Genomic DNA, 21,101 nt, shown 5'->3' on the forward strand with positions numbered 1-21,101 from the left:
CACTCCAACGATGACTACTTCCTGCTACCCTTACAAAACCTGTATGTGGACATTTTGGGGATATATTCTGGAACCCATATTGCAACGCCATATTTGTGGAATCATGTTGGCATGGTCCTTCGTCAACCAGTTCTTGATTTGTTGTTTTTTGATTTGGTTTGTTTGGTATGTGTTGTATTTGAGATTATCACTGTGTGTTTTGTTTGTGAGTGACCACTTTGATTTTTCACTTATGTTGTGAATAAATGTTTTGATAGTGAAATGTTGTACCTTTTTTGGAATGTTACAAGCAAGTGTAACCAGGTTCACACACGTTACATTTGACTAAGGGGTAATCCAGTACTGACGCCAGTTGAGCTAAAATGTAATCTGTTTTCAGGGTCCAAACCAACACCAAAAGGAAGCCTGTACAATCATTTGGCTTCGTAAGATTGGCCTAAGCAGCTTGCACACCAACTAGGAACCTGTAAAATGTAGAAATATCTAATTGTGACTACACCAAAAAAGGGAAATGAGATTGTTACTGTTAGATGTTTCTTGTGGCTGTTTTACATAAAAATACAACACACAATCTTAGTGTCAAAAAATGGAAATCCTTGCAGGAACAGTCTACTTATGTCAGGGTAAACAATCTGTGATTTTGAAAAAACGAATGAGCCAGAACGTTACTTCGAAAATAACAATTTATTTTGAAAATGGGACCATAAAAAAAAAACTAATCCCTAAGGAGGACCGACATACGGTCAAGGACCACCAGCACCCCAATTATATTGTGGCGCATCCAGGCCACACAGGCGGATAATTCGGCCCGACGCCTCTGTTCCTCTGTGGGTGAGAAAAGTGTGGGGATTAATACAACAATAGTGAAACCACATTAAAAAACAAGCCAAAACCAAACCCCCCCCCAAAAAAAAAAACAGCATTAAAACACATCAAACTAAAATGGTGTAGGCCAAAAATACAAGGCCTATGTACAAATTCCGACAGGTGTGATATGTGTATGTGGAAAACAGCAGTAACAGGTAAAGGCAATCGCCCAAATCCCCAAAAGTGTAGCCAAAATCCCCCAAAAAAGGAACCACACATGATTACATACAAACAGTTTGTGTCGAAAAACAAACACAAAGAAAAACATACCAGAAGATCCAACGCCAGCTACGGAAGGCCCTCCATCGTCCTCCTCGGAGGTGGCTCCATTCCCCAAAGATCGGGGCGGGGTAATGACCGACTCCGGGGAGGGGGTAATTCTAAGAGGGGTGGTTGGAGGAGAGGGGGAATTGGGACGGAGGGGAAGGAGGCCCGAAATTTCAAGCTGAGGGTCTAGGAAGGCTGGGGAGGAGTGGGGAATAGGGGAATTACTGGTGTTGGAGTGTTGGCTGGGGGTTGGGGAGAGTGGCCGTGAGCGCCGTCTGGCCAGACGTTGACGGCGTAGTCTTCGCTGGGCCCCTAAAAGATGTGAAACAAATTGTGGTTAGTTTCAACACAAATCCGCGCCAAAAAACAATTTCGAATCCCCCCCCAAAAAAACGAAACATGCAGATATGAGGACAATGATTAAATATGAAATACAGGGAAAACATGGCCATGCAGATATGAGGACAATGAATAAATATGAAATACAGGGAAAACATGGCCATGCAGATATGAGGACAATGAATAAATATGAAATACAGGGAAAACATGGCCATGCAGATATGAGGACAATGAATAAATATGAAATACAGGGAAAACATGCACACGCAGTTAGGGCCACAAAGACAAACATGAAAACCACAATCCATAAAACTTACTTTCTGCGATCTGCATGCGAAAGCATGCCAGCTGGCCGATCTGGCGGCGTGAGCCGAAGGAGCGCAGGCGGGCCCGTACCTCCGCATATGCGGAACGCTTCTCGCGGTTGGTGATGGGTGGAGGCTGGCTAGTGATCCGCCTATCCATCACCTCCGTAAGCACCAGCAGCTCGCGCCTGGTGAATGCGGAGGCTCTCATGATGGCAATGGTGTTTTTCTTAAAAATCATTTTTGATAAAGTGCACCAAAATTTTATGATTGGCTAATGTATTTGGGTAATTAACAGGACCTATTCTATTGGTTAGTGTATGAGTCATGTGTTCGACAGGGCCAGAAATCTGTTGAGACTTATGATAGGCTTGATGCAGTGACATGCGTAAGCAAATTTAAATAAAGAAATGAACTCCGGGAAATATGCGGACTGAAAAACAAATAGAACAATTATTTAATTGAGGCTAACATGTATTTTGACAATGAAAAGCGAATGTTTAAGCCGTACGTATTCTGCGGGTAAACACAAACATGGACATGAATAAAGTTTATTGCATTGTGTTAAAAAAAAAAAAATGTAGCTAATTGATACATTGATTGGCATGATACAATTGAGGGAGGTAGGCAGAATAAACGAGCAGTTAAACGAAATCTGACAGTCCAACTTCCGGGTAGTACTAGTGCGTGCGTTCCCTTCAAGCCACTTCGGGGATGTACGCTCGCTATTTGGCACGCTCGTTAGTTAGAGGAGGGGTCACTTGAGTTTGGGGAGGATGTTTGTCTGCGTGCGAAAATATTAGCGTGTGCTTGAATTTAAATATTTTTTTACGTACGCCGAACGTACGAACGGTCACTTGCGTCCGGGTCTAAATGAGGGCCATAGTTCTCTTTATTTCTATTATGCGGTATTAATATCAGCATCAGTAACAATGGATGTTTAATAATGATTTTCATCATTATAGAATTATAATACTATGGATTGAGCTGACATTGTATTTAATTACAGATTGTTATCTATATTGATAAAAAAGACTCTACAGGTGGTTACTTGTGCAAAACTAATACAGCTAATTATCACTGTATTTTTATTTAATATTGTCTATTCTATTTGTAGTGTTATATTTAATAATGGATACTAACCTAGTACACAGTGGGTCACTTTCTGTTGTTATAACTATTTCTCTTTATATGGGTTTAGGTGATATAATGAGAGTTTACCATAGATTAGCAGCGTAATTGACACAGCTGACGATCAGGCCAGCTCCTTGTCTAAGAGACAGATGATATCAGCCGAACAGCATATACTGCTCCCTCCCCTTTATTCAATACCACATGCCCATTGGTGGATTATGCTGTCAATAACAAACAGCAACCTATCAGTTTACAGCCAGCACTATATATTTCTGGCATGCACATGACAGCATGGTGCTTCCTTTGATAAAGCCCCGGCGAAACACATGTCAGACAGCCTGCTGGTGGGCTCCACAGTGTGCACTCTGGACCCCTGCACCACGGACGATCATACAGAAGGGAGACAATATTGGCAGGTAATTTCTTCCTTCTACTTTTTCCTGCTCTCTCATTATAGCCAGCTGCCTGGATTCCCTGCGCTGCTGTACGGCAACAGGGATACTGGTGAGACTGGGCTGTAACAGCAGAAGCAGCTTTCTAATTTCTGGTGCCAGTTCCTGGGACTCTCATTCCCTGTCCTCTAATATCTAAGACAGGCAACAGCAGATCCTGGGCATATAAGCACACCACTCTATACCTGTATCTATATCAGGAAAATATTTAGTACCATATGTACTCTCCCAGATTGGAATAGAGGGACGCCTCTAATAACCTCCATATTATATATATATATAGGTGGTATCCGTGGTGTTCAGCATTTTAATATTGTGGTATCATTATACCTTTTGCATGTTGTATGTATTTGTTTATTATTTCGCCTTTAGTTTTGTATTTGTATGTCAATTGTGATACATGTTGTTTATATTTATATGTTATTTGTATATCTAAATATACAGGTGGATCCACTCAACCTTAGAATATCCTACCCTAGATAACAGTACATTACACCTTTATTAACTAATATCACATTAGAAGGCTTTGGTGGGATCATCCTATGTATTATTTTTTCACTGGTTCTGGTGGATTATTGAGGGACTACTTTCACTAGACATACCATATGTATGTTTCCTGTGATCATTGAAATATTGCATCTTAATATGTGTACTAGGTAGGGTGGTACTTTGATGAATTATCTATTCCAATTGTGCATATATTTATAACTATACACCCAGCACCATATGCATGGTTTCTGTGATTAGTGAAGTATCGCATGTGTACTATTTAGGGTGGCATTTCGATGAATTGCCGATTTCAATTGTGTATATCATTAGCAAATATTTATAACTATACTTCCAGTACTGTCAAATAGACCTGGATATAGTGGATCACTGTTAATAGATATAGTGTATCATACACTATTAATGTTATTATTTGTCTATGCTGTCTTTGTATAATAAGTTGATTTCGAGTGTCTGTTTCATTTTAAGAATTTAATAAACTTTAGTTTTAATATCAACATCAACAAATCTATTTCAGATATATTAAATGGGTAAATATATGGTGGTCTGTCTGCTAATTGAGACATTAATGTAAATTTCACATATGATTATGATCTCAGTTTGTCCTATTTTTCCAATACTAATTTTGTAGCCATCAATACAGCACAGGAGTGTGCCCTGATAGGAGTCTTTTCTTTTTTTTTTTTTTTTCTCTCCTCTTCTAAACCTTGATAATATTTACTCCTGGGATGCACCTCCAGTTTTTGAAATATACCTAGATACGTGTATCCAATAAATCTATAATTAGATCGTTAGAATTAACTGTTTTCCTGTGCAATCAATCTTCTTCCCCCTTTTCCTGTATGACAATCTATATTCCCTACCACATGTACACGCACATACTTAGACACTAAGGTTAATTTTGTTGGAAGCCAATTAACCAACCAGTATACTTTTGGAGTGTGGGAAGAACCGGAGCACCCGAAGGAAACCCACGCAAGCACAGGGAGAATATACAAACTCTATACAATTAGGGCCGTAGTGGGAATCAAACCCACAACCTCAGTGCTGTAAGACAGTAATGCTAACCATTACACCATCTGTGCTTGCCTTGTTTAGAAGTACTGTATATATACCTTGGGGATGCAGTCAGGAAGCCGATGGTCGAAATGCCAACCGCCGGCTTCCTGACTGTCTAATCCTGGCAGGGGTTTAATGACAGGCGTCGAGATCCCGTCGCCTCTCATTATACCTACGCCGGGTGGCTGTCCGTGCGGGGGGAGGGTTAGGTTAGGGGCTCCCGGGGAGGAATTAGGGTTAGGAACCCTCCCGGGGAGGGTTAGGCTGGGGGAAAGGGGGTTAGGGTTATGCACCCCCCACGGGAGACTAAGGTTTAGGCTGCGGGGGAGGGGGGGTTAGGTTTAGGCACTTACAGGGAGAGTTAGGGTTAGAAACTTGGGGGGAGGTTAGAGTTAGGCACCCCTAAGGGAGGGTTGGGGGGGCATAGGTTAGTAAATAGAGAAAATACGGGATCTTCACTGCCGGTGTTCCAGCATTGGGATTCGAAATGCCGGACATGCATCCAGCGGTATTTCATACCGATCCCATACCTTGTTTCCAGTTTACAGTACAACCCCCCACTCACTATATACATAACCCCCGCCTCTACATAGATACTATACACAATAACAAAGTTTCTCCATGAGTAATGGGGGGAAAAAGATCTTTACATTTTAGACTGGTTGCAAATCTGTGTAGAAGATACTTTAATTCTCTATGACACCAAAAATTATTTGGCAAAATATCCAAACGATATATTGTAGACTGTTGTGAACAGGGGCGTATCTATAAAGGGTGCAGGGTGTGCGGGGCACACAGGCCCCTGGAGTCCAGGGGGGCCCTGCACCACACACCCTGCACCCATAGTATACTTGCCTCTCCAGAGTCCCACGTTGGTGTGGGGGGGCGGGGCTGTAAAAAAAAATCTGGAAAATGGCCGCTGCAGCCATTTTCCCATCATTTGTACATGCGCAGTACAGGGAAAATGGCCGCCGTGGCCATTTTCCTTGTGACTTGGGCATGCGCTATAGACTCCGGGCACACTCTAGTGCCCAGAGTCTATAAGTGCGGTGCTGGCCGCGCACAGCTCAGTGCGCTGGTGGCCGCCGGAGGGAGAGATGGGGGCCCGTATCGGAGACTGCACATGGGCCCCCTCCTCTGTAGAAACGGCCCTGGTTGTGAACTAAAAAAAAACGTGCCTTGTCCATTGCATGGGCAACAGTTGAACTTGGAAAAGTCAGAATTTGTACGAAGTCATTACAATTTAAGGACATGTACTGTATTTATTATCTGTAAATCTGTATTTCCTCACAGTAATTGAAAACCAGTCAAGCATGTGATTGTAAGATGTTTATGCAAGTAGAGATCTGTCCTTGGAAAGATAACTATAGTCGTATTCACAGACTATGGGACTGGTGCCGCGTCGAGCACAAGTTACTTTTGATGACAGTTTTTGCATGTTTTTACAGTAAAAGGAAAAGCAACAACAGTATTCCTATAAGGGGTACGCCCCAGACTGACTGTAAAGGTGCGTACACACTGGGCGATATTACTGAGCGATTGCACGCCGGTCATTTCAGACATTGTCCGTCACCTGCCGATAAGGACAGATTGGCATGTTCAGGAATGATGGACTGTGCCTGCACTGAATGACTGATCATTCAGTGCAGACACTACAGGTGATCAGGAACGATGGTACGATTACGATGTCGTAATCGTACGGTCTTTCCTGATCGCCCAGTGTGTACGCAGCTTTAGACTAATGCAATAGTAATTACAAAGAATATCCCTCCTAGGAATCCAAAATGTTAAAATACTGTATAACTTTTATTAAGAAATTCCTAAAAAATAATAAGCAAGTGCAATATATGGTGACAAAAGTGATTACAATTCAGCTCACTGTGAAATGCGTGTCAGGGTAAACGCAGCACGCGCTGTTCAATGTTTACTGAGTTTTAACATGCACTATGTCTCTCATAAAGCTCCCTATATGGCAGCGTGAGTGAAGTCCTGATTTCCTGGTGACTGTTAATGCAAAATTTGCATTACCTCACTCATAATTATCACCTACAAAACACTAGTAGGAGTGAGTGTAAGGGGACAGCGCTTTTATTTGTTCCCACCAATGGCAGTGGGTGTAATATTACCCAGTCTCAGCCAGCATTAGAATGGTGAGACTTGGAAGGCTGAGTGATAGGATAGTGCTACAATGTAATTAGCATACATTAATAGTAGCAACTTATTAATACAGTTAGAGCACATCCTTGAATCTTGCAGAATAATGCATACATTTACTGTTGAACAATTCTAATCTGCATGTGTGGGGTTGTAATATAATTTATAATGTAATATAATCCTGATGTTTGGGAGAGAAAATAAAAATGATGTCTATGTAACATCTATTACAATTACATTCCTCCCACACATTAGGTATAGTGGATGACCATTAAATCTTAATGAGGTGTCATAGTTGTATAGCACAGTCATTTTGCTGAAAATCAATATCCAGATTTATTTTACTACACTAGTTGATAATAAAAGCCAACCTCATTCTAATAAGCCTGCATCACTGTTCCTGAATATGAGAGGACTAATACTAGTTAGGTCACCTAATATGTGTTGACTACATTTAAATTCAATCATTATATTTATTAGGACTATACTTACTGTATGGAGTTGATATGTGTATAGTTAAGATTAACACACAAACACAAATTTGACAGGCAAGAGCTTTTATTTCACATTAACACAGATTCACTGTATATTTCACTGTGTATGGCTTACTATTACTAGGAATATCTTAATAAAAGTGATACTGTATATAGATTGCGTATTGCAACTTTTACATTCAGTACTACTACTACTAAACAAATCTACTGGTGTAAACCTGGCGCAAATACTATCGTTCACTCCTGGAGTAAACCAGGTGCTTAAGCAACGCTTCCAGCTCTGCGGCTAAGCAAAATGCGCCTTTTTATATAGATGTAAATTCCATCCAAATAAGCATGCGTCCCTAAGTGCTCTAGATCAATTTTTATCCCTAGTAGATCTGGTAAGCTGCTACATTTGCTTCTGCTCTACTACTGTATCTCTCAGGGTCAAGGTGGGAATCGGTATAATAAGAAACAATAAATATAATATATTCAATGAGCATCAAAAAATAATTGATTAATAAACTCCAGTTCAGCTGACTGTCAAACAGGGAGGAAAAAGTCCATACATATAAAACAGACACTTGTGTCCTCATTTCCAATCTAAATTAGCATTGAGAGATCACACTGCCAAATTTACACAGTCATGGATGAGTAGGTTCACGCAAGTAATATTGTATCCAGCGGCAATTAAGCATAACAAGAGGGAGAGCAGCGTTGTACTCGACCTTCTATTCTCTGAGCCGTTTAGACGCTACAACTTGTTCATTAATGTATGGAGGGAAGACCTCTGATGAAACTGCTCCTTCACACAGGCAAAGAAACCGCTCAGGACAATTATTCTCCATGATTTTTAACATTTGACTGCGTTCCTGAAGAATTTGTGATGTGCGATCTCACTGCAAAGCCAGTTCTCTATGATTGCCGTGGCTGCGGGACTCAGCAACGCCAGATTATGAGTAGAGGGTAAGAGCAGAATTATACCCCTTTTACACCAGAGCTAAAACCCAGGTTATTAGAGTTAACCCGGGCAGCTCCCTGGTATAATAGGGGAGAGGGTTGGATCGCCGGGTCGAGTGACCCGGCAATCCAAACCAGGTAAATAGCAGGGTTTAACACGGGCTTAGCCTGTGAAACCCTGCTGTGAGAACAGCGCACTCCGGGCACGATGACCTGGAGTGTGCTGCAAGCCGGCCGATTGGTCTGGCTTCAGTGGCGCTTGGAGATGACGTAATCTCCAAGCGTCCACTTTCACGCTGGGAAAGCCGGGTCTATGCAGACCTGACTCCGGTGTGAGCGGCTAAATTCCCGAGTCGGCGCCGGCTAAATTCCGAGTCTGATCCGGATAGGAAAACTGTTCCAACTCCGGGTCAGACCCAGAATTTTGGTGGAAAAGGGGTATTACTCACCCCTCCCCTCACTCCAGTTAGCAGTAGCTCAGAAAAAAGGAGGTTGAGCATTGCGCTGGGACTTTTAAGTGTGTGGCCCGCCGTCTTCCCTCCCTACATTAATTAACAAGTTGTAGCGACTAACAACGGCTCAGAGAATAGGAGGTCGAGTACAAATCCGGGACCTCTAAGTTTGTGGCCTGCCACACTCCCTCCCTTCATTAAATAACAAGCTGTCCATAAAGGTTGAAGCATAGCGCTACAGACTAAGGAATAAACACAGCTAAGTGCTCTCTCTCGTTATGCGCTGGATACAAAATTACCTGTGTGAACCTACTAAATATCGACACCACTCATCCGTGACTGTGTAAATTTGGCAGTGTGATCTCTCAATGCTAAAGGGGAAATGAGGACACAAACGTCTGTTTTTTATGTATGGACTATTTTCTCCCTGTTTTAACAATCTGCTGAACTGGAGTTTATTAATCAATTATTTTTTGATGCTCATTGTATATGTTATTATATTTATTATTTATTTTGTTTTAATAAAATGATATATTAATTGCGCTCCTTTGGTGGAACTTCTCTACTTGATTATATTTATATTTTTTGGCAATAACAGTTTTGCCAAAGATGGGAGCTGCATTTTTATTACAATTTATGTGGATATATAATTTTTCATTATGGTGGCATAGGTTACGTATATTGCGCTAGGGTTTAATTTTGTTTCTTTCTTTTTATACTGCTATTTTCACCACTCATGTGTGAAGTATTGTGCCTACCTCCGCCAAGGACTTTCCCCATTAATCTGACCCTACCTCAGCAGTTGTCCTGAAGCCAAGCAAGACTCTAGGTGAAGAGCCCTCACCCATTTGCATTGCATCCTTGACACATTGATTGGGACTGTACCCCTCTAGGGAAGGTTCAACACCTGTAAATTCCTGGAGGTTGTGCTGGTGGGGATGTAGTCAAAATACCGATGGCTGGGAAGCCATCTGTCTAAATCCCGGCGTTGAAATCCAGACTCGGGTCTACAGATAGGCGTTGAAATTCCGACGCCCTTCTACACCCAGTGTGATGTTCTGGGTTGTTTGTGGACCCGGGGTGGTAGCAGGAGCGAACACAGAAGCAGATTTAAAAATAAAACTAGAATTTTTAATAAGTCCTTGAGTAGACATATAATGGCAGTAAATAAAAGTCCAGGAATATATAATGTGCACAAGAGTTCTGTGGTGGGAGTAACAGGGTTAATGTCCAAGTAGAAACAATTAGAGCTGTCCAGGTGTGCAGGTAGTGAAACTGAAAATAAACAAGCCAGGTTTACAGGTAGTGAACTGAAGCGCAGGATGTCAGCAGGCTCAGGCACTCAGGTATGGGCAAGGGTGATGGAGGAAGCGGGGTAGTCCAGTGGGAGCTAGGAGCTGACGGGCAGACTGGCAGACAGCGAATTCACAGGAACAGGAAAACACAGAGAACTCCCTCCCAGCTAGGCTGAGATACACGTTGCACTGACCCTTCCTAAATACCCCATGCCGTGCTGTTACTGGCCGGAGGGAACATGTGACTCACCAGGATTGGCCAGCCGCATCACATGGCCAGAAGGCAAGATGGCGGCGCCCATGCCAAACGGAACGGAGATGCCGCCAGGCCTCACCAGCGCAGAGTGACAACAGGGCCGCACAACAACGCGCGCAGCCAAAGCCCCCCCGCCAGACACCAGCTCCGCCACCAGACAGCCCGCGCCACAACGACCTCACAGGTAACACCCGCCTAGCGCCATGCTGAAATACCCTGGCCGTGACACCTAGACCCTGGAATCCCGAGAGACGGTTTCTCAAGCAAAGATTAAGTCAGCCCGTCCTAGGTGTTAGTCGTGGGAGGGTTAGGTTTAGGGGAGGGGGGGTAGGGATAGACACCACTGGGGGGGAGGTTAGGGTTAGGCACCACTAAGGGAGGGATCTTTGGGCTTGCGGCGTTGGGTTATACAGCCGCCGACATTTCATACACAACCCGTGCTGGTGAAGGTAGTGGTGAAAGTTGGGCAGCCATTTCCTTTCCTTACCCTTCTGAGGTTGTGTGTTTCCTCCCGTGGTGCTGTCCCAAAAAGGATGCCAAGAAATGATTACTGATATAGTATTTGTCTTACCCTGCAGGACTTTGGTTAATGATGCCATCAACCTCTGCCAGTACATGGATTGTTCTGTCTCATGTTCCTTGTTTGAGAGATGTAGTACCTTCTTAGGGTGGTGCATTCAGATAGGAACAGAACATGAGGGTGTTGCCCATTGCTAGGACAACTTCCTTACAGTGGGTCCTTCTGCTAGCAGTGTTTGTGGATAGATTTTGTATTTCGGGTACTAGGGGTCCATAATGTTTTGAACAAGACAGAAGGGTCCAAAATTTGCCTGCCTTATTTGGGATTTGAGAGTGACAGGGAGGCTGGCTGTTACCAAAGTTGAGCAGATAACATTTAAGTCTTAGATATTGACTGTACTGTAACTTTAATTGTTCCTTGGGCAATTTAATCTTGCCTGTGAGGGGAGGTGGGTTTTCTATAAGATGCTGGAATAGGCCCCTGTGGGAGTTTCTGTCCCTAGCCATGGGATCTGCCAGTCTCGACAGCTGCAGAACAATTTAGTAATCTGATGGACATTCTTGGTAACATTGGTGGCAGTAGCTGGCTGCCCATTGTATATGTTCAGGCTTTAGTTATTGGACGTCTTTTGCATGTGAGTCCTATGGGCACTCTGCTCTACACCTCATTCTTTTGTGCTCCCTTTGGGGGTAACCTAGAACTTTGGTTACTTGTCACTGTTTTGGTGGTGCCACAAAGGGATTGTCCATTTTTTTTTTTTTTTTCCTCCAGCAAATTTATCTATGGTTATTTTATATACCAATTATTAGAGCCTGAGTGGCTATGGACCCAGAAGATTTTTTTGGTTTACTTTTAGCTGGGTTGCCAGTGTTGCGACTCTTCCAGGGGTTCCTTTTTTTAGGTCATTCTTTTTTATTTTGGGCTGGATGTCACAACTTATGTCATCAGGCTTCCTCTGTGCTGGAAGGCAGGCATGTGCACTGGTCTGGTGTGCAAGATTTGCATTGGGATGTATTGCTTAGTCCGGTTGAGACAGCGGTAGCTAGGCTTTGGGTCCATGGTTGGGTGGTAGTTTATTTGGGAGGTAATGATAAATGCCAGTGCAAAGACTGACCTCAGCTTGCACATTAATTCTGGCTGTCATGCAGCATTGGTGTATGGAGTTGCCGTGTTGTCTGGTCTAACATTATTCCTTAGCTGGTTTGGAGGTATCCACACAGTCCTGCTGTCATTGACCGGCTGTGGTGCCAGGTAGATTTATTTGCTCTTTAGTTGAGAGTTGCATCTAACCATGACCTGCTGTTGAGTTTGGCTTGTATACATCCAGAGTTTATCTGAATGAGGCTGGTTTGCTGTTGTGGGTCATTATGGGTGATGGGCTGCAGTTCCCTGAATCTGGCTGTTGGCAGAAATTATTTGCTTTTCTGGGCAGCAGTATGATTCCAGAATTATGAGGCTCCATCCCCATTCTAGCAGGGGAGGAGTCCTGCTCTTGTGAGTGGACCTGGTTTTGTCTGTGACTAATGTTCATCTAGCCCAGTAGAATTAGGTGGATATTCCCACTATCCAGTATATGTGGGGGGTGGAGTTGTGCCCCGCTATTGTCATCTGCCTGTCCGATTATGTGATGGTTAACCAATGCTTTCTCAGCGACCTTTTATCCAATCACTGTTCTGTCATTATTTTAGTGGGGGGAGGTGAGGTAAGAATGTGAATATCATTTGTTGGTATTGATGGTTTATATCAAACTATGCAGAAGCCATTTGCCTGTATGCTTCTGACATCTTTCGCTATTGAATTTCCTAAAAGTAGCACTTTGATATTGTTTGTCAAAGAGAATGGAGTTTGAGCCTATTCTTTTTTTGTTAGTAGAGTATTTTAGATATTCAGCATTGTAACATACTGTATTGTACTAAATGTAATTAAATGGATTCTATATCATATCTGTTTGTAGTAAGGTGACATATACACTATTATGTTTTGAAACTTTACAAATGTATCTTTCTGGAAACATTTCTTACTAAAATATCATATAACAAAACAACACGTTTGATTAATTTTCTTTTAATGTTCAAATCTGTGCAGATGGATATTGAAGTGTTCAGAGGTGAAGAATTCTCGAAAGACTATCAGGATAAGATGGTCCCTGTTTCCGAAAACGTAATTAACCTTGTTTTAAGCTACTTGGAAGAGAAGGTAAATAAGCACCAAATATACGCTGTGAATGATTAATAAAGAAGTGATCAATATATGCAATATCCAATTATGGATTAAGGTTTTGGGGATTGTTTATCAGGTAACACTGTCTTTGATTATCATCCAAACTGATGTTCAAATGACTCAAGTGCTGAAACTTCCTTCTTACAAATCATTGGGATACTAGGGGGTATATTAACTAAAGTGCTGGTTTTTAGAACCAATCAGATTCTAGCTATTATCTAATAGAAGGTGCTACATAAATGATAAGTAAAATCTGATTGGTTGCTATGGGCAACAACTGCACTTCTATAAACTCGACCCGATCAGCTCTTACCCTCCAACATGACCCATTCCACAGGGCCACAACTAGGGGGGGGGGGGGCTTGTGGTGCACGTGTATCGGGTGCCGAATTTGAGGGGGTGCTGAAGGGCTGACTCAGTGGGCTACAGATTCCATGCAGACTAGCCATCCGCATGGAATCTGCTGAAAACAGCCCTCCAAAAATGGCTGCCGCCTAGGAGGAGACCGATGCTAGAGGTCCTACTGGACCTCTAGTGTCTGTTAGGCCAGCGCATAGCACATAGCATTCCTGGAAGTGCCGGGAACGCTGCCGCTGCCAGGAGAAGATGCAGAAAGCTGCATCTTCTCCTGTGAAACCCCTAGCAATGAGCGTGAAACCCCTGGAAACGAGCGTGGAACCCTTGGCAATGAACATGAAACCCCTGGCAACGAGCATGAAACCTAGAGCATGAGACCCCAGGCAACTAGCATGAAACCCCTGGCAACTAGCATGAAACCCAGAGCATGAGACCCCTGGCAACTAGCATGAAACCCCTGGCAACTAGCATGAAACCCCTGGTATTGAGCGTAAAACCCCTGACAACGAGCAAGTAATTTAAAAGTAATTAGAAGCCTTACTGTGGGGCATAAAATGGTGTCAGGGGCAAATATGTAAGTGGCATTTTGGTAATAGGCATTACTGTGTGTGGCATAATGTGTAATGGGCTTTATGGTGTGTGGAATAATGTAAGTCACTATACCAGGGACGTCTGACTAGCGCACTGCCTTATGGAGGAGCAAGGACAAAATCCAGATACGGGAAGGGAGGGGGCGCAAAATTGCTGCCTTGCTCCGGGTGACAGATACCCTAGTATCGGCCCTGCATTCCAATAGGTACAAAATGCTCTGCTTCTGGAATTCCCATCTAATTTATGATTGCAGTCACCTGTGTTGAACTAGGTAATTGATGAGCACAGGTGTCTTCATTCATAAATTAGGTGGGAAGTCCAGGAGCAGAGCATTTTGTACCTAATGGAATGGGTCACGTTGGAGGGTCTGCAGGCTGTATTTGAAAAATGGCACTTAGGAGCTGATTGGTTGGGTCTTTATCTCCATCCAAAGCTTAGTAAATAGATCCCTAGAACTGTTAATAAAGATAGATGCATGGATGGACAGGTCATTTCTCTTTTCTCTCCAGAAGGGGCGACCCTTTGAGCTGGCGGTAGACGCTGGCTGTGGAACAGGAAGATCAACGCGGCCTCTGGCGGAACATTTCTGCAAAGTGATTGGAATAGACATAAGTGAGAGTCAGATAAATGAAGCAAGAGGATTTACACCCCATGAGAATGTTATTTATCAGTGAGTAATCTTTCATGTCTAATATCTGAAGAATATTTATTACCACAACCATGAACATCACTGTGAATTTCTATTATTTCATGGTTTTCTACATTACACCTGTTTGTAAGATTTCATTTTTACATATTATTGTAAAGCTGTGTACACATTTAACGATGTGTACCCAGCCGATCTATCGTGCGTCGGGATCCAGCATTTCTGTAAATTCATAGAATTCTACTTCATTTTTACATGTTATTGTTATTTTCATTATTAATTTATGAAACCAATACATATATAGGTGTATACTTATATATTTAGGGGGAGAATTCCAATAGCTGTAGTGTTTACCCCACAGCTAATTGATCACGCTGCCTGACTCAATTAGCTTTGAGAACCCCACAAGCTAATTACTAGAGGCAGGATTTTTCCTCTCAGCCTCAGGAGCTGCGTGAAAAAAAATCCATGTTAAAATGCAGATTCTGCATTTTAATGCACAGGGAAACCCATTGATTCAAGTGACATGCAGAGAGGTCAATGGCTGGGGAGACACACATGGAGATTGGTCTAAGTGCTGGTAGCCTGTATCACCTCCTACTCACTGTAACTCCAAACTCACTACACTAAGCTTCAGTGTCCATTGTTCTCCTACCTGCATCACTGTCTTCTCTTGTTGCTCCATCTCTAAACACTGCAATGCACTTCCTGGTCACATGTCTCATCCAAGGTGTCCTTCAGTGCTCAAGGCATGCCCCCCATGCAAAGAGGCATGCCTCTATTAGCTTTCTTTCTGTGCATCTTACTGCCCATGGTGTGGCCCCATCCCCTGCTCTGCAAGCAGTGTCTGACTATACAGAAGCGAGGCTGAGCTGTTGCTGCCTCAACTCCCATCTCCCTGCAGCTCCACAAAGCTGGTGAGTGTTAACTAGAAAGATTATTATTAAAATGCTGTATAATAGATTATCTCATACATATATTAGAGATGTGTGCGGACCCCCATGTTTTTGTTTTGGTGTTGGATCTAACTCATCAGCATGTTTTGGTTTTGCCAAAACCACCCTCAAGTGTATGGATTTTTTTTTAATGAAAACAGCTAAAATCATGTAATTTGGGCCTCTTTTTGTCTCTACAGTATAAATATCCACAAAAACATTAATTTCCAGTCAGTCCTAGTCAATTTTGACCACCTCACAGTTCACAATATTGTTTTCACCCATACTGGCAAAAGGATGCTGCAAACTGATTGGCTAAACTAAGCGACAGAGCAGCTGCACAAACATTTTGCAGTTTAAAACAGAATATAGCACATCTAGGAAACTGCACTGCAGTGCCAAACAGGATGGCAGTTTAAATATAAACTATATGATGCTATAGCATATTTTCCTTAATCAAGAACTAGATTAGAGGCCCAAGGCCAGCACAGGTAAATGGTAGTGGAATGTTTAGTGGAAGCATTGATTGATTAATTATAGTGTTTGTAGAACTATAAAACATATTGGAGAAATGGGAAACACTAAAAGTGATGCACAATGGAATTGTCTGTGGACCTTACTATTATGTTTTATATTAAAAAGGACATACACAGTTTAGCAAACTAAGCAGTTCAGCAACAGGGACTGCCACTTTTGTGGCTGAAGTGCTTGGTTTGTTTGGGCCCCCACAAAATAATCTACCAACAGACTTAAGGAGGCTAACGGTGTTGTTAATCATCTCTACAGTTTGAAAATGTCATTATCATCCTCATCACCCTTATCAGTGTTGTTAACATCATCACATAATATTAGCTCATCCTCACTGGAATCCACCATTACAGAAGTCTCTGTACTTTGTTGTAATTGGTGGCAAAGGCCTGTTTCATAAAATTTGTAGTTAATTTTTATGAACATCAGATTTTCAACATGTTTAGTAAGTACAGTAGCATACTTTGCCAATCACTCACAAGGTCCCCGGGTGTGCTATACACTCTTTCCCAGTACACACTGGAGGGTGGGAATCTAAAGTAAAGCAATGCTAGTTTGTACAAGGGGCTCCAAATGTCCTCGTAGTATACAAAGGGACTGTGGGATGCAAATTTGTACATTGTCATTAAAATAATCCTCCACCATTTTATTGATACTTTGTGTATCAGATTGAGTCATGGTAGAGGTGTCCATAATTTTGGCCAATTCTTTTAAGCCTGACCAGATATCATAATGTTGTTTCATTCTTGTGTGACTCATCACCAGTGGGTCTCTTGGAAAAGGTCAGTTTTGTCCTGGCAGCAGCATTTGCAGAGAGAACCTGAAGCAGGAGACATTGTCATGTCAAGTGTCATTTGAGGTGACCATTTGCTTGCAAGGAGCACTTTGCATCTTTTAAGATCTGTATTAGTTGAAAAGAACACATTATGTAAGACTTAAACCTAGGATCAAGCAAGGTTGCCAAACTGTAGTAATCCAATTGCAAAATGTTGCAAACCCTTTGGTCCTGTGAAGGTAATAAAGAACTTGATCTAAAAGTCCAACATACTTAGCAGAATCGCTTAATTTTATCTCCTCTTTCAGTTTCTCTAGCAGCTTTTCCGGTAGTTTAACGGAATCACCTGACTCAGGCTGGCAGTCTCTTTCATAAAATGGAGAGTATTCTCCACTGTGCTGGAGTTAGGTACATTCCCCCTGCTCTCCCTATGTCATAGCTTGTACAGTAGTGCAGGTTTGGATGTTTTTTTGCTGTTCCTATAGTTGCTGAAGCATATAAAGGTTGGAAATTCATCTGGTTACTATCCTTGCTTCAGTTGGTGGAATGTTAAATTGATTTGTTCTTGCTGCATTCTTTTAAATGCAGTTTCTGAATGCCAAAAATGCGCACACATTATTTTACAGACCACAGACAGCATCTCCTACACGCACCTGTCATTTAGAGAAAAAAAATCTGAACCACCAAGTTTATGTGTGCAAAACATGGTACATATTCAAATTAATGGGAAAGGAGTCCTAGACTGCACACCCTGAATATATATAATGGGAGATGCTACCTGTTGAGACTGTTAATGCAGACACAAAAAAAAGACAAATCACAGGTGCACAACTCCAAATTACTAATTATATATATATATATATATATATATATAATATATAGGACTCTAAAAAGCAATGCTTTAGAATTTTTCAATCGATTGAGCCTTTTTTAAACCTCTATGCATGAAATTTTATCTTTATGAATTCCTGTTTTATGTCTGTATTTTTTACCATCCCACTGTGACTACCAAATACCCATACTCCCCATGTCACCCATCCTTTAACCACCCCCCCTTGCTTACATGTATTATATACAACTTTATGTTTTTACTCTATTGTCTAGATTAAATATATATTTTACTTTTTGTACATCTTGATCTACTACTATTTATTTACTTCTATTTATTTATTATCTATTATATTATAATATATTATAGATGCACTTTATTTGATTGGCACTTTATAACTTATATGTGGATAAATACCACGATATGATCTATCTAATTTCTACCTTGTACCGAGTTGTGTGCATTCACATTTGAAACTAGACAGTCGCTCTATACAGTACACCTATCTTTATATATAAATAGTCACCGTGAGCAACTACGGTAAAGTACCTTGATGCATACGCAGTGCACCAATTATTAGTCAACTGTGAAAGCATTGGCATACAGTAGCGTATACTCTGAATCAGGACTATAGTCCTTATCTACAGTATATGACCTCATACAGTACCTCTTAAATATGTAATTTTCTATACATATACTATACTCACTCTTTTATGTATTAACATATGGCTCTATTGCCATCTATTGGTTAAAGTTATAACTTTTTTTGTCTTATTTGGAACTATTCACAACAAGGTAAAGTGGAAGAACTATTGGGTTTAAAGTCTAAGGCTAGTTGTGATATTGTCAGAGCAAACGTTTGTGTATGTAGCTGTGCAGCTATTTTGTTCTCACCATTTGTGTTCAATAAAACTTTTTAAGTTTTCATATCCAGCTTCATCTCTCTGTCAATCATAGACATTCTATAAAATTGAGAGGATTACTACCAGTGCAGGCTTCAGAGGCTTTTCTGCAGTGCAGCCCAAAATTCAAATAGGGAAGCCACACCAACTGCCACCCCAAACGCATCCAGGACTAACTGCCAGTTGGTGTGGTTCCCTATTTGAATCTTGAACTGCACTACAGCCCCACTTCTGAAGCCACCACTGGTTATTACAGTTTTATGCAATGAGACCATAGAGAATATCTGTAGTACTCAGTAATACCTGTATGTACTTAAATTAATCATTTGTGACTTTATTTGCAGGGTCTCCCCAGCTGAGAAAATGCCATTGGAAGATGCCTCTGTGGATCTGATTAATGCAGATATTGCTGCTCACTGGTTCGCCGTAGACACATTCATTCCAGAAGTAACTCGTGTACTTAAGAATAGAGGCTGTCTGGCACTGCATTCTTTGATTCCAAAGTTTAGAATACAATATAAGAATTGCTCAGAGACATTGACAAACATTTTTAATGAGGTGAGAATAGATTTTGTATGTTTCTTAAAGATTGTATAATGCCACAAACTGTATGTAGGATTTTGTAGCATATATGGCAAACAAAAATGTAGAAATAGCGTCTTCATACATTAGGGTCCAACTTACAAAAGTATTATATACACAAACAGAGGAGTAGACAAAAGTGAAAAAAATAATGTGTCTATCATTAATAGCCGGATTCATTTATGCACTTAAGGAAACACCCCCCCTCCCCCACCCAAAAAGAAGAGTACTAACTTAAGCCGCGTACACACTAGACGATAAATTGAATCATATGAATGATAACATTATCGTTCATCTCATTCAATATCGTCCAGTGTGTCTGCAAGATATTGTTAACGATGCGCGCTCCCACGGATCGTTAACGATGTCTTTCATCGCCCATACTTGCAGGGCAACCCGAAGATATTGTCAGGTTCTGCTAGTTCGGGGATGAGGGAGGGTGCCGTCACGAACAATATCGTTAACGATATCGTTCAGTGTGTATGCTCAATGTCATTAACTGACAGTGCCGGGGAAGCACACCCTTTTTGGTCACGCGCAGAAGAGCGCCCTGTTTGATTTTTGAAAAATTTTTGTTGCGGGAAGGAGGGGGGGTCACCAAGGGGAACTTTCGTCCTGAGCTCCACAAGGTATAGAACCGGACCTCGTAAGGTTGTAGCCTTTCCTACTGATATTTATTAAAAACTTCTAAAAAAAAAACACATGATATGTTGCTGTATACTGTGGTGGAGAAGCTGGAAAGGGAACAGGCAGGAATTTAGAAAGAATTTAACTTTGCACCTCAGTCTCAGAGTTCACAGTATGAGCCCTGGGTATTGCTAGATTCCTGCTGGGAACTGGAGGTACAAGAAACTATACACTTGCTTCAGGTAGCAGTAACTCCATTCCAGCATTACACCAATAAAAAGTGTCATACTGTATAAACAAGAGGGAATATGGTCAATAGTTATAAATAGATGTGGAGGTATTTATTACTATCACCATTGCGTGAATACACCTTTACTATACTCAGTCTATGCTTCCACACTGCCATTGCACCTCTCCAGTTGTAAGGTGCCACAAGTCAACACTACGCAAAAATCTAGGTACATATGAAAGTGTATGCATTTTTGTGAACATGCACAAAATGGAAATGCATATCTTGCACCAAAATAATTTCAATAATAATAGTTATGTAATGTGGCTTAAAAGAGTTCCTACTGTAGACATTATATCATGTGTCAAGCTCCAGGGGCTATGATGAGGAATTACAACAGATAAACCAGCACACTGGTCCTAATTAGCTTTGTTTAGTGTAGGTCGGTGTTAGCATGCTCCGGCAGACATAAACGTATGTTTGACATCTGTCAATCAGGAAAGAGCTGGGGAGGAGTTTAGGTTGTAAAAGACTTGTGTTACCTGTATAACACAAGGGGTGATGGATGCTGGAGAAGCTGGTTGATCTACAGTACTAGACAGATGGTCTGGTATTAACTCCCCCATACAAGGTGTGATATGCACCTAGCGATGCGATGGCCGACATATCGGGTGGTCCCCCCACATGGAGCGATCTGGTGCCCGACCGCCCGATATGCCGGCACCCCCCCTTGCGCGCATATCGCTGCATGGGATCATTCATCGATCCTCCAGATCAATTGAACAAGCAGAAAGATCTGGAGGAGTGACGGACGACCCCACGGGAGCGCGCACTGGC

At 41.8% G+C, this 21,101-nt stretch overlaps 1 protein-coding gene across 2 annotated transcripts in view; it reads left to right on the forward strand.

Moving 5' to 3' along the window:
* The first annotated feature begins 3,188 nt into the window (after positions 1–3,188).
* LOC148501837 (putative methyltransferase DDB_G0268948) overlaps positions 3,189–21,101 on the forward strand; it is a 60,394-nt gene continuing 42,481 nt past the window's right edge. Inside the window, exons 1-4 of one of the 2 annotated variants that reach the window (XM_088449912.1) lie at positions 3,189–3,328; positions 13,129–13,239; positions 14,724–14,881; positions 19,171–19,384. In XM_088449912.1, coding sequence (XP_088306038.1) covers positions 3,239–3,328; positions 13,129–13,239; positions 14,724–14,881; positions 19,171–19,384 — 573 coding nt within the window. In that variant the 5' untranslated portion in view covers positions 3,189–3,238. Of the gene's footprint in view, positions 3,329–13,128; positions 13,240–14,720; positions 14,882–19,170; positions 19,385–21,101 lie in introns of both variants that reach the window. The other variant, XM_088449911.1, reaches the window with a different exon arrangement.

Source organism: Taudactylus pleione, unplaced genomic scaffold (assembly GCF_031769625.1).
Source record: "Taudactylus pleione unplaced genomic scaffold, aTauple2 ptg000500l, whole genome shotgun sequence".
Classification (NCBI taxonomy): Eukaryota; Metazoa; Chordata; class Amphibia; order Anura; family Myobatrachidae; genus Taudactylus; species Taudactylus pleione.